The sequence below is a fragment of the Ruditapes philippinarum genome, unplaced genomic scaffold (genome assembly GCF_026571515.1).
Source record: "Ruditapes philippinarum isolate M1 unplaced genomic scaffold, ASM2657151v2 ctg14692_1_1_1_1, whole genome shotgun sequence".
Lineage (NCBI taxonomy): Eukaryota > Metazoa > Mollusca > Bivalvia > Venerida > Veneridae > Ruditapes > Ruditapes philippinarum.
Window position 1 is genome coordinate 504 of NW_026865284.1, and position 15,157 is coordinate 15,660.

A 15,157-nucleotide genomic window follows, 5' to 3' on the forward strand; every position below is an offset into this window, starting at 1 on the left:
ATTTTAATTAATGATCACATACATATGCTTATCATGGTCTTAACAAGGGCCAAATATATGTAAGTTTTACCGTATAAATACTTTTGTTAAATACTAATACTTTAAAGCATAAAATATAAAAAACATCCCAGACAGTGACAGACACTATCTTTTAATTAACAATTTAAGCCTGAAAAGCATTAATTCAATAATTTTGTGACTGAAATTCAAACAACTCACTATTTTGATTGCTGTACTTTTATCTTCATCTTCCACTTTTCTCTTCTTGAACTGTGAATAATCAAAATTATGTACAAAAAGAAACCCACAAGAAAACAAAAAGAAACCCACAAGAAACAATGCCATCTATCAAATGTATATAAAATGTTGAGATTTGTCTGTCTGTTTGGCTGTTGGTCTAAATGGACATGCTTTGAATATGTTTGTAAAGGCCATTATATTATGTTAAATGTCAAATTCTGAAAGGTTTCTGACAAAACAGATTTTAATGTCTTGGAAATACTGATGGACAGGGAGAATGCCATTTTTACCCAAGGATCATAATTTTCTTTGGTTCGATTTTATGTGGCACCAAAACAGTATTAATCTGGAGGAAGGCCTCAGGTGCCTTTCTGTGCATTATTTCAGGCACTAATGGGGACTTGAATAGAACAAATATTTTGTAAAAAGCTAGCTGAATAGCTTTCTCACATAAAAGAATCCCATGACGCTTACGAGGCTCGAACCTAGTGGTGTGAGGCAAGTGATTTGAAGTCAAATCAGCCAAGAAAGCCCCAAGGATTGCTATTTAAAAATTTAAAGCACCACTAGAATACTTCTAGAGATGTACATAAGAAATTAATTGCCTCATATTATCCCAGTGACAATTTTTATCATGAAATATTAACAATTCAATCCCAAATTCACTTTCTATATCTTACCTGGAAAATGTTTGTGAGCAATTTGGCACCTTGTGGTGATTGTTCATTATAATCCATGTTCTTCCTTTTTCTGCCTTTCTTTGACTCTGTATCTAAAATGAATACATACATATGTTTTATTATGAGTTAATAGTCTACACAGATTAAATAAAAGATTTATTTCATTTAACTTAAACTTCCAAATAATATCTTAAAATATTATTTGAATTCCAACATTAAATTATTATCATTATTATTACCATTTTTTTAAACAGCACAACATACATGTTTGACCTCTTCATTATGATTTAGATCCACTAGATAAAACAACATTCCAAATATTTATGCTCTACATGTATGTAATGCAGTTTTACAATCTACCCAATAAAAGTCTAGGTAAACCAAGATCATTTTAACCTGTGTATTGCAAGGGCCTTTCATAATCAGGTTTGTCTACAAGTACAATCAATATATGGACATTCCCCCACAATTGCAATTCTGGATCACTGATAGATTTAAAACGAAGTAGCAAACTTTAAACATGTTTTGTAAATCTGTTCTTAAAAATAATAAAATAAACATAACAACAACACATATTAAACAACAAACAGAGAACAAGAACAAAAGCATAACACAAGCTATCCAGCATATATTTCATGAGTGCATGAATCGCCTTAAAGTGAATGTTGGATATTTCTACTTTTATTAGTAATATTTATTTAATTGGAGATTAGATAAGTTTTATGTAAATATATATGAAAGGTATTGCAGACAACCAACTAGGTTATATTTCAAACTGAAATATAACTTGTGTTGAGAGCCATCCATATCACATTATCTTCACTCAAAAGTTATGCTCGGATGCTTTTAGTAACATTTTAAATTCAACAAAAAGAATACAGGCAATATTATACATATGACTAACAAAGAGGGTCTTCTTCTGAGGCTTCCTCAAATTCTTCCTCGTTAGTTTCATCTGGTATAAGTTTACTTCCTAGATATCCTCTCAAAGTTTTCACAAAATCTGTGTATAGCAAATCTTAATAAGATTAAAGGGACTCCACTGATTTTTTTTTAAATGATAGTACTGGAAATATTTAATTTGGGAGATTTTTTATACCATTTGTTGGATATCTATACCAATAACTTGTGTACAAAGTTTCAAATTTAAAGATTTTGTAAATATTGTTTGCATTACAATGTCTTGTGGGTATAGAGAGTAAATACAGAAATGTAATTGTGATATTAGAAATATAGATGCTCTTTACCACAGCGACTTAATATCCGCGATCCATAATATTGTTTAAATGTATTTGTCTCTGTGAAACTGCTATCCTTACGCAAAATGTGAAATACTGTACCCATGGAAGTTCTAGGAATGCAGTACTTTTAAATCTTTTGTATCTTGTTTTTTTACCCCCCTTGTCGGGCTTCAAGTCACACTAACTTTGTAAAATGTCATTTGGCAACATACAACCTTTAACAGTGGAGTAAAATCTCTGGTGCATTCAAATCATTATTTCATAATGCCCATGCAGACACATTAGTACAAATACAACATGTCATAACTTGACCTCCTCACATGAAAGAATCAATAGAATCAAATTACACATAACAAACCATATTATTACCCCCTCACTTTTATCGTAATGTTAATTTCCCATAGGCCTCTGGGAATTATTCCTACTGTTAATGCAAGTGTACCATGTGACTAAGAATTTTGTACTGTTACATAGGTAACAGTATTTTTTAACAGTATAAATTCTGGTTAAGTGGTCGATTTTCTAAATAAAATGAAATAAAATGGCCGCCATTTCTCTCTCGATTCATTCTTATTTTCGATGATAGGGCCTAGGGCATCACCAAAGTAACTATGACTCTCATAAAATTTAGTTCTTTGCACCCTAGAGTTCTTTTTGCTTATAAAATATCTGTTTGTTGAATAGTCAAAAAGTAAACATCCGTTTTCAACGGTAGTAATTGTAAAGTGAATAATTTTGTGTCAAACTGGAACATGCAGACGATTAAGCATGAAACAAAGGATTATTTAAAAAATTTAAACCAGTGAAACCTTACAGATAGAATTGGTGGACAGACATCTGTAGGACATCGTTATTTTGTAAATGCACTTTGTCAAAACCATGCGAAGAATATTCTGGATACAGAAGGATCAGATTTCACTGATCATAACCTTATAAATGAGTTAGTGTTTTGTTTTCTAAATAAAACACAGCTTATTGTATGTTTATCACTGGTAGATATCATCACTTGCTTAAAGAATAAAAGAAAAACAACTTCTCAAGTAGGCCTACAGTACACTTAACAGCTTAAAACTTGCAAGGTAAGGACAGTTTAGTTATTGCTACTCTTGGTTTATTTTTGTTACAGCTATATTTACAAATTCAGATCATCACAGTATTTGTTCGGGTAATAAAATAAATAACACATGGGTTTGTGTGTAACAGTAAAAATATCATCCCTCGTAAAAATACTGTTACCCTCGGCTACGCCTCGGGTAACAGTATTTTCCCCGGGCTGATATTTTTACTGTTACCTACAAACCCATGAGTTATTTATATACCTCTCTTCTTTATCTATAAGCAACTTACAATAGACTTTGTTCAATGCATTTCAAATAGAAATTACAGTATTTTTGGTCTGCTTTATTATCAATCACAAAGGCCTGTCCAAATATATAACATGCACATATAATCTCATAATTTTATAATACTATATTAGAATACATGCACACAGAAAAAAGCAATATGTATTTCTTTATCCTTTACCTTCTTCATCTGGCGGTTTCAGACTGTTTCTAGTTTTCTTTTTAGTAAAAGTATTCTCTTTATCTGCAGTAGGAGAACTTTGTTCAGTATTTGCTTCAGTCTGAGAACATGTTCCTTCATCATCAACTTTAGCTGCCTCTACTTCAGGAGTTTTATTACTGTCAACACCTGCAGTTGCTGGTGAAGTTGTTGGAGTATTGGTTTTTGACATTCGTTTAGGAATTGGTGCTCGAAGTTTTAATGATCCCCGTGTTTTTCTAGAGTCTGTTGTCTAAAAGTAGTATAAAACACTCGCTATAAACCATAAATAAATCATATCATTTTAATTGACATCTAGTATGTTATGTCTTTATGAACAATTTTGCTTTCTCAAAGAAGTGGAAGTTTCACTAGTCTCTTGACAAAACACTTGATAGTGAAATAAGCTCTTGTCTTTGAAAACTTGACAATCAAGAAAGGGGCATAATTTTTCATGTCAAATTAAATCCCTATGAACATATCATATGCACAAATACAGTTTTTCTTAGCTATCAAAAATACTAGTTTAAAACAGTTCCCAAACTAGAAATGTGTCCATACGACATATAAACCCCCACATTCCACTGATTTATCAGTCTAACAACTATCAGCATGATGAACAAATAAATATGCCCTTCAAGTAGCAGGAGCAATTAAAATGCTGTTAACAAATTCAATAACTTTGTTACATAACAAATTCTGTCTAACAAAGGCCATACAGATAAAACTTAGGCAGGGCTTGAGCTAGAGGGCGAAGGACTTTGCCTAAAACAAACTCTAAAGCGATTTTGAAGTCGCCCGATTTTTTAATGATCTGTCATACCTATTTATGACGCCAGGTCTGTTAACAATTTGTTTACTTCTCAATTACAACCATTTACCGTTAATCCGCTAGTTAAGAATGCGTGTCAACATCAACAGTCTAATACACGCGCAAGGCAAGAGTGCACTATGTATATCTTTCTCATTATGTATTCATGTAATTGACGAATCAGAATGCTTGTTGTTATCTACAGCAGTTTGCATTGACCAATCGGCGACACACTAACATACTGCGGCTATTTGTTGACAATTACACAAAATGGGGACAGATTCAATCTATTTTAGCCGATTGCTTGATTAAAGACACCTGCATATACATAATTGTTGATAATTGTTGCAGTGTTTTGGCGAGTAAAGATAAACAATGCCCAACGTCTTAAAGGTGTGGTTATGTTCGAAAACTCGATTGTTACAAAACTTTCGGAGCACTAACCTGTAGAAATTATGCGAAGATATTATTAATACATTGAACTCCGTAAAGTTAACACGCTGCTTATACAAAATTAAATGTCTCTAACATCCTGGCTTGTGGGCAAATCGCTAAATGAAAATTATAGAAGATGACCAGTCTGACTCACTGCCAATGGCAAGTGGCACTGCTCTATCTGCCCTGAATATTGTTTATGTTACCAACTAAACAGACTCACTACATGTATACAGTATATGTAAATATTGTGTTTGCTATTGGTATACATTTATGAAAAGTAGATTTATAGTAGAATTGTTTTATTTGACAGGTGTTTCTTTATTTCTTTTCTAGTTTGTTATGTTTCCTAGCTTATAATTCTCAAGATGACACCTTATATGTCTCCCAACTTCTCCCTTAAATTTCAAACTAGCTCAAGCCCTGTTAGGTAACTTTTGCATCAACACTTACAGATGCTGATATCAAAATAAATAATCACACACCTGTGATGGTTCAGTGCTTTGTTTGTCCTTTTCTTCTTTCTTTTTCTCCTCTTCCTTGGCCTGTTTCTGTAAATTAACAAATTAACTATGAGGAAAAGTACATGTTGTTGTAAATAAATTTCAAGCAGAAAACAATATTTATCCGTTACCTATGAAAAATGAATATCGAATATCTTGAATTCTTCCATGATGTTCCTCAGTAAGGAAAAGCAAATATTATTTTTAGCCATTGTGATGGACCTTGACTCTCTTGATCAAACTTGCCAAAATAGATTAATAGTATGGCAGTACAGACAGAACCTTCAATTATCATGAAACTTAAGTAACCATTCTATGATTACTTTTTACAGACAATATTTCAAAGTGATGAATAACAGTTATTTTTTTTGCCAAATCTTCATCGTGAAACTTTGCATTTATTTAATTACAACAAAAAGGTTTAAGAAGTTTAAGAACAATATGTGTCTAAATTTTTCTCTAGAAAATTAATTTTGCCCTAATTACGGAAAACTGTTCTTAAATTTTTTTATATCCTTGAAGATACACTGAATTAAAAACCCTACATTGATAAGTCTTTCTTTTCTCTTCTTTTCTTCCTCCCTCTGTTTTTCCATACGTCTAAGGAGATATTCTGTATACATATTACTCTTCATTAACAGATACTGAAGACGTTTATATCTCTCTTCCTTCGTGTTTTGATCCATATGTAACCATAACTGAAGATAATTATTACAATGATCCATATGTAACCACAACTGAAGATAATTAATTACAATGATCCATATGTAACCACAACTGAAGATAATTAATTACAATGATCCATATGTAACCATAACTGAAGTTAATTAATTACAATGATTCATATCAAAGCATAACTGAAGATAATTTGTATTTAATACTTTATCTTAGGATACAACTTGTCTAAAAATATCACATTCTAAAACAAAATCAAGGTCATACTTTTCTTACTAAATCCAATACAAAATGGTAATAGTCAATTCATCAATCTCTTCAATTAACATGAGTGAGGACTTCAGACACAAATGCATATGATCAATTTCAAGAGAAAGTATCTGTTATTGAACAGACAAATCATGCATGCAAACAATGTTGATATATATAATTTTACTTGGGTGCCTGCATGTAGCATGTACATAAAATAATGAACTGAGAGGTCTTCCTGAAAAGGTGCCATATGACCTTTACAACCAGCTTAGCTGAAAACTACGTAACTACTTATATTAACAAGTTACAAACCTCTTTTCTTTTCTGAATTTCAGCTTCCTCTTCAGCCTCCCCCTCTTTTTCATGTTTTGTTTCTTCTTTAATCTCGCTCTCTGTAATCATTTCATCATTGGGGTAGCTTGATAATGACTCTGCATTCTCCATACATACTGACTCTACATCCCCCACGTCGACTGATTCTAAAACAAGACAATATGAAAGTCTTGAAAATTATTTTAAACACTAAACACATTCTATCACAAATCAGAGCGAAATTAACGGTTCAAAAGATGGACAAACTTCTTAAAATAAAGGTTGTTTTAAAGAGCCCAGATTTCTTGAATACCTTAAAATTCTACCCAGTGTGAGCTCTACCAAAGATTTTTGTTTGATATCACGGATATATTTTCCGTGCGGTATGTATTGTGAACAATGAACAAATAAGAATGGGGACCACCTTGATGATCCAATTTACATGGTTAAAAATAGGAAATACAGTTAAGCAGATGAAAAACAACTTCAACACTCAATGACTGACCTGGTTCTGTTTGAGAAAGTTCCTGGCTGTAGTAATGGTATTCTTAACCTGTGTTATGACTTATAAATCAAGGTTCTGTATGCATTTTTTAGACATGTGTATTTCCTTACTACAAAGTCCTGATTAACCATCATAAGGTTTTTTATTGTGTGAGTTTAATTGTAAATGAGGGTCACTAGATGGCACCTTCTATTGTTATCACACAATACAGTCATGGTTATTTGGTAAATAACATTTCATGAATGGAATTCACTGACATTCTGATTTAACTGGAACATACATGTACCTGTTCAAGTTTTAACAAATAAATATATGCCTGTATTCTTACTTGAATTTAAAAAAAACAAAAAAAAAATAATAATAAAAAAAAAAATTAGTCATCAATATGGGTAAAAAAAACCCCTGAAATAATGATAAAACAATAAAGACTCTTCCAGAGTTCTTACATATAATATGAACAAGGTTTCACACAAAACCTGTTTGAATCAAGGTCATCAAAAATCAAAGCATCTGATAAGTGACTGAATCTCAATGACATCACTTATAACATTAAAGGAACTTTTTTAAGAAGATTGTCGAGTTTTTCTTCAAGTGCATATCAAATGTTGACTGTAAAGCAGCAATCAGATTATCATGGAGTCATACCTAAATTATCCTGTTCTGAGCCATATTTGCTACAGGCTTCTTCTCTTGGAGTATCAGCTTCATTAATTGCTGGTTTAAATGGGGACTCCAAACCTACTTCACACACTGTACTCATTTTTCATCAGACACTAAAATGAATAAAACAAATGTATGGTAAACAACATGTTTCTATAAAAATAAGCTATTGAAACAGAAAAATTTACAGATTTTTTATTTTCAATTTCTGTATCTGTTTCCCTGTACCTACAACAATGAGGTACAATAGGATGACAATATTTGGGACAATTTCCTAAAATAGGGCTGCAATGTATCACCAAATGTTCGGTTTTATATGATTTCAATTTTGAGCACCCCAATTTGATTTTATGTCTCAATACTATTTTGTCTTCAGTTAACAATTATAAATTCTGCTTGTTTGCTCTTACAAGTGAGTGGCCCTTGACATAGGTTTTTTTTCCATTTCTTTAGTTGTATAACCATTATCTAAACTTATTTGACTTTTTATTACCAGTAGTAGTGTTTATGTAAATAAAAATTGGTGTATTTAGAAAACACTTCTATTCAAACCAAACTATCACAGTTATATGATTAGTAGACTTAAATTTAAACATCTGACATTTTTACAGACTTAAAATAGACTTTTTTAACACATTAATGTCAGAGCTTTTTATTCATGTGTTGCATCAAAAAAGTTTTACTTAACTTCGGACATGACACGCTGCAAAACATATTTTACATGTTGCTTTGTTTAATTTTTCACCACTACTCCCTTTATTTAATTGTTGCTGAAGAATTTCTTAGATTTATTATTATCTTCTTGAATATTTGATATGCTTACCAAAAATACAACACAACATACTCACTAACTGGATAACCAAGATAAATTAACCAATTGCACGTAACATAATAGCGGAAGACTAGTCAGAGATGGACCAAAAGTTGTACTTTTTCTGTGCTTATTTCTGGTTGTGAATCATATCATAATTCCAGTTTTCGATAAATCGCAACAAATCATTGCACCTCTTTTTTCCTAGCCACCATCATGTTGGTAGGTATGCAAATTAGAAAGTCTGAGAGATATAAATCAACAACTGCACAGGGAACTTTCAAGTGCAGGGCATTTTTATCCCATCACATGGGGCCAATACAAGGCTCCATTTTGCAATCTAAAAAGTAAAATAGGTTCCCCCCCCCCCCCACCATTATAAAAAATTCCCAACAATAGCCTAAAAAATTACACTGATGCAAATTCTGAGAAAATTTGAAATGTTTTGACTTGTTTATTATAAATATAAGAAATGATATGTTCCCAATTTATGCCGAGTGAGAATAACCATAGAACAGACTTCATGATCTTTCACAACAAAAGTGACCGCATCATCTGGGAATCAAAAATGGTCCAAGGCTCTATCAATTGAGCTAAACATATGGTACTGTGTACTTCATAGTTCATGGGGTGTCTACAAGTAGACGTTAATTACTTAATAACACAGAACAGGTTTGATCAATATGATATGACGAGAAGATCATGAACCATGGAGCTAAATATAAGATGGAGTAGAGACTGTGACGTCACACAGTTAAAATCGATTTCGAGACGTTTCGGCCCCAAGACATATCGGCCCCAAATTACCCAAGACGTTTCGGCCTTTTACCAAATCGGCCCCAGAATAAGTACTGTGTTTTAAACCGGTATATTAAAATTTCATAGTTATAATAATCAAAAATGACAATTTTTATGAAGTGGAACGCCAATTTCCAAGTACATTGAAAGATTTACGATACCTCTTATATATTTTACATAAAAGATTAAATCTTTACCAAAACCATCAACGATTAGATGCTTGTTGCATTTAATGTTAACTTCAATGTTTATAAATATATCACAATAAATAGCTACTCGTAGTGTTTGGTATCGGACTCAAAAATCACTATCGATAATCGGATCACCACAATCAATTGTCTTCCGATAGATATAATCGAGTTTGCATTTTTTTGGCCCTTTTTCTTTTATGGTACCAATCCTTGTATGTATTTTTTTATACAGTAGGGACCATATTTTGAGAATAAATAAGCTCTTGTCTCCTTGATTAAATAAGATTTACTCTTTGAATTCAAAACAAACAACACAAATACCTAATACTACTTTGTGACAGGCGAAGATGAATTTGCTTTGATGTTCAGGAAACAAAGTCGATCAAATTGCCCACTTATTCACTAGCCATGTTTTGTCTGTATTTCATTTTTGATAAGGCAAACAAAAAGGACTACAGGATCCTCTGGAATTAAAGAGATTTGGTCAGGAACCTTCTATTTGACCGCATGTAAAAAAGTTACACCCTAGGCAATTCAGCGGTGGTAGAACATTAACATAATCGATTGTTAAAAAGGACTATCGATTGTTGCCGATTTTGGGGTGATCCGATTAGTTATCGATTTTCAGAGACAATCGGGACAACACTAGCTACTCATAATTATTTCCTTGATATTGAAAAATCCAACACATTTAATTATCAGGCAAAATTTGAAAACAACACGATTGGCAATTTATTTGGATTTCGAAGGTATTACCGTTATGTTTTACTTTAGTTTACTGATTATTTTCTAAAATATAATTATTTATTCTTAAAATTCTACTTTAATTTCTTTTGTGAAATAAATGAGAGATATAAACACATCATTGAGTTGATTTGACACGTTTTCGCGACCTAATTGAATGATTTGGGTTCGGTAGGCCTTGTAAGCATGAAGTTATTGATGTCATTGGCAATTTATGATGTTACAAATCTTGTCTTTCTTTAACTTATTTTTCATATTATTAAACATTTGTCTGTACTATATCCTATTTAGAATTTAAGAAATTTTAAAATTGAAACCTATAAAGTAGTTCGGCCCACTTAATTTACGTCCCAAGACGATTCGGCGATGTTTCGTCAATATATACATGTATAACTATGTTTATATTTTATTGATAGTATAATACAGTGTTAATTAGTTTGAAAAAAAAAACATTATAATGATTATTATTAAGTTAAATAACAAATTTGAGTGTTAAACTTTAAAGTTTAATAGTCGTAAATTTAAGGGGAATAATAAATCTATTTCTATTTTATTATTATATATTATTTTATATTCTAGATCCTGGTCCTGGCTGAAATTTAGAGTATTGCAGCTGTAGCCTGTATACCATACATTCAACATGAAAAGGACTGTCAGGTTTGTTAAATTGAAATTTATTCTTATTAATTTATATATTTGAATTTCTTTACAATACAAAGTATAAATTTTTCAACTACTGGATATTTATCTTGTCTTAAAATATATTTCTTTCGGAATATTCCTGTAACATTATTAATATAAAATTTACATGTTTGTTGATTTCAGGATGCTGCATAAAATGGTCTTAGCTAGAGCCTAGAATGTTAATTTCTTGGGAATATGCTGCAAGGAACTGACGGGGAGCAATTTTTCTTACCAATCATAGGTGAGACTTTTAAATAGCTTCTTTTTAAAAAGATTTTGTTGTCTTATATACAGTATTTGCTGTCAATATCAAACTTAGCTATGTTTCAATTTCTATGCTGTTTTATGATGTAAATCTTAGAGAAAAGCATTTTAAGATAAAAACAAATCACTAAGTTGAGTAATTATATGTATAATTTGAGATTGACCAAGTCACTTTTAACTACAAATTTCTTATTTTTATTTGCAGAAGCAGTAAGAGACAGCCAAAGAAGTACTCAAACACTTGACATACCCAGAAAGATCTAGAAGAAAAGATTGGAACAGATTGTAGCTTAATTGTTAAAACTATTAAAGTGAATTTAAGCTGCACTTTAACTGTATTTTTGAAATAAGATATCTGAAGTATTTAATATTGTCTTGATATTTTGTTAAACTTGGTTACTTTGCTTTATATCCAAAAATTAAAGTATGGTGGGGTTTCAACGTTGAAATGACATTGAAACTTCAACGTTGAAGCTGCAACGTTGTATCAACGTTGAAATTTCAACGTTGTTTCAACTTTCAAATCCGAATATAAATCCAACCTTATTTCAACGTTGAAATCTGACCATAATTCAACGTTGAAACAACGTTGATGTGCCTGCTGGGTAGTTTAATTAAGATAAAAAAAATAATGCTTTCTAAGGAATAATTGTAATTAACTTTCTTAATCAAGAAGTTTTAGTGGTTTGATTTATAAATTAAGGATTAACCTGCCTTTATTGTTTGTTACACATTTAAAAACATTAACGTATATCTAAATGGTTCAAGAGATCAAAAGATAATAAATAATTATTTAATTAAGAATTAAAGTGTCATAATTGTTTAATTGTAATTAAATTAATTGTTGTCTGTACAGTGTACTATATACAGTACTGTACCGAAACGTCTCGCGGAAAAGGGCCGAAACATCCAGGGGCCGATTTTTCCACTGGGGCCGATTTGGTTTGGGGCCGAAACGTCCTGTTTGCGTTAAAATCAGTATCGACAAAATTGTGTTCCCGCAAGTTATCATATGTCGCGAGATTTTGCAAGATGCATCCTAGGTAAAAGTAGCCAAAATACCGCAATATTGAATTCCCGGAGGTACATCAACAAAAAAGACTAAGCATTTTTTTACTTATATAAGAAGCAAAAGTTATTTATTCTAAAACGTACAAAACACACTTTTCCACACAAATATTTCTCTGATTTTCGAAATGTTGGCAATGTAAGCAATAATTCACGGATATCGCTGAAGTTTAACGATAGCGTGAAAATCGGAGACTAGCAGGAAAGCCCAATTATCACCGGAGTGCCCAAAGGATTGTGGGTCTGAAACAGACTCTTGTCTATTTTCGGAGTTTCCTATCCATTGTTTATACTGTATATCTGTGCATGAACAAAACGATAATTGGCATCCAAGATGGTGCTAAAGAGGTTGCTTACATTGAAATAAACCTCAATAACAAGTGAAATTAAAAAAAAATTAGAGTAATGAATGCAATTATGATCATATTATTGTCTTATCCAAGAGATATATATAAATAATAGTAATTGTAAGAGAAGTTTCTGGTCGTAAAGGTCGCGAATACAAATGACAAACGTGGAAAGAAATATCTATATTAATCGTAGAACGAATTTTAAAGAAATTCATTACTTATCACGACATTAGCATAATATAACTCACATATCCTTTATTACAGCAAGCATGTATTGTGCAAACTTGTAAAACCTTGTAAGTTCGATGACTTATGCAACAGCGTATTCCGCGGGTATTCCGCGCCAATCAAATGGTTTAAGGCTACAATAGAATTTCCCATGATTCACGGGGTCAGACTCTACTGTCATATTTGTGAATAAGGGAAGAAAACTATTTCATAAAATCTTCATATTTGACTACTATTTCCCTTATTTGTTTTTACACAGTCTATAAAAATATGTTAAAATCACATATACGGACATATCGTCTGTTCATATCGTTTGAATATTATAGCAAATTAACTGTTGGAAGTTTTTCACAAGTTAACTTGAAGATTTTGACCTATCTATCATCCCATACTTGCATATAAAAATTTACATGGGGATTACCGTGATACCATAGTAACCTCCTCTGTATTTACCAAAAATGGCAGACATTGGAAATAGTTTTAAAAAATTTCGTATTATTTTTTTCTTTTGAATTTTTTTTTTGACAAACAGTTCTGAAAAAGGTTCACTTACATTCACATTCGTGTATGATATTTATATTTGAATATATTTTCGATAAACGTTAAGTACCGTGATATCATATAACCCCGGGCTACATGTCTCTCATGACGCCTTTCAAATAAGAATTGCAAGACCCCGCTTTAACACAAATGGCCCTGAATTGGGCTAGCATTAATGGAATAATTGACATTAAAATCAGATATATAAATTCATTTATTGTAATTTCACAAACAAAATATCTTGGAAATGCCTTAATTATTGATAAATCATTCCAACTTTGGAATTGCACTACCATTAATTTCCCCTATATCAAAATACAAAATATATAAAACAAAATATTCAATTGTTACTTGAAGTCTTGATCGGCACTTTTTAAAAAAAAAATTGTTAATAATTTTATGAGCAACTTTCATGTTGCATCAAATTTGTGTTACACCATTCGCTTTTGTTAGTACGGAAAATAACTGTTACTCCAGAATTTCTTAATTATAAAATGTAACCTTTATGTTTCTGTTGAATTTGTCTGACCCTTTCTTTTCAGGAATATATATATAGAAAACATGAAGTTCATCACAACACCCATGTGATCCAATTTTATATCATTTACTTCCATGCTATTATTTTATCAAACCATTGTATCGATTGATATTCATGGCTTTAATGAATTTTTTATCAAACATATTAATTGTAAATGAGTTTAGTTATTTAATCAACATAAAAAATTTAGACTTCTAATATCCTCATACATGTACTGTATTGACACTGTAACGGATTATAGTCCAAATAATAGTTGATTCCTTCATGCAACAGAGCACAATAATAAAACACTACAGGAAGATGTCAAACTAGCTGCCAATTTCAGGAATAACACTAAAATAGTTTCCATGGATCATTCAACATTCGATTGCTCCGGATATGATATACTGGAACATTCATATAACAACACCAGATTTCAGACTTTTTAAGTTTAAACTTTTATTGAATGAATAAATCAATGGTAAACATTCTGTGGAATTTCATGAATAAAGCAATAATAAAGCAGACATAATTATAAACACAAACTAATTAGAAAACAATTTAACTATGTAGTACGAGGGATGTCCGGAAAGTTCGTAGACAAGGCTATAAAATTATTATAAGCAGTCATATAAATATGATGACTAAATATTTTGCTTAAGTATTTATTCTGCTACAAATTTCTAAATTAAAAAACATGATAAAAGTTGTATTCGCAAATCGCCAATCACCATGGCAACATGATCAACGAATCACGGAGCACTTTGATTTCATGACAAAAACTACTCGAATAAAAAGTTGCAAAAAGTTGTAATTTTAACGCAAACTCTTGTTTTAATGTTGTGACATCAAAGGGTACTATTCCTTGATATTTAGTGAAAATAACGACGTCATACGCAAAGAAACAACTTGTTAACGACGATTATAGGCAATGAAGTTGCGTTAGTTTTGTGTCGCAAAAATGACGTCATATTCAAGGACGGAGCAACGTAATGTTATTTAACTTCAAAGCAATATTAAGGCTAATAATGATTATAATCTTTACTTGAAAAACAAAATCAACCATAAATTGTTAAGGGCAACTTGTGTTTAATTGTCAAACACGA

At 31.3% G+C, this 15,157-nt stretch overlaps 1 protein-coding gene and 1 long non-coding RNA gene across 2 annotated transcripts; one reads left to right on the forward strand and one right to left on the reverse strand.

Annotated features, from left to right (window-relative positions):
* Nucleotides 1-212: 212 nt before the first annotated feature.
* LOC132728526 (DNA ligase 1-like) lies at nt 213-13,059 on the reverse strand (the record flags this gene model as incomplete). Its single annotated transcript, XM_060714164.1, is given in 9 exon segments — nt 213-270; nt 921-1,012; nt 1,825-1,923; nt 3,686-3,956; nt 5,435-5,500; nt 5,998-6,150; nt 6,692-6,858; nt 7,842-7,969; nt 13,015-13,059. Coding segments are annotated over 8 exon segments (1,021 nt in total), but the record flags the coding sequence as incomplete, so codon positions are not given.
* On the forward strand, nt 10,358-11,716 carry LOC132728527 (uncharacterized). Its single transcript, XR_009625497.1, has 4 exons — nt 10,358-10,405; nt 10,980-11,057; nt 11,226-11,325; nt 11,554-11,716. It is a non-coding gene; the product is annotated as an uncharacterized LOC132728527 (long non-coding RNA).
* Nucleotides 13,060-15,157: the final 2,098 nt, after the last annotated feature.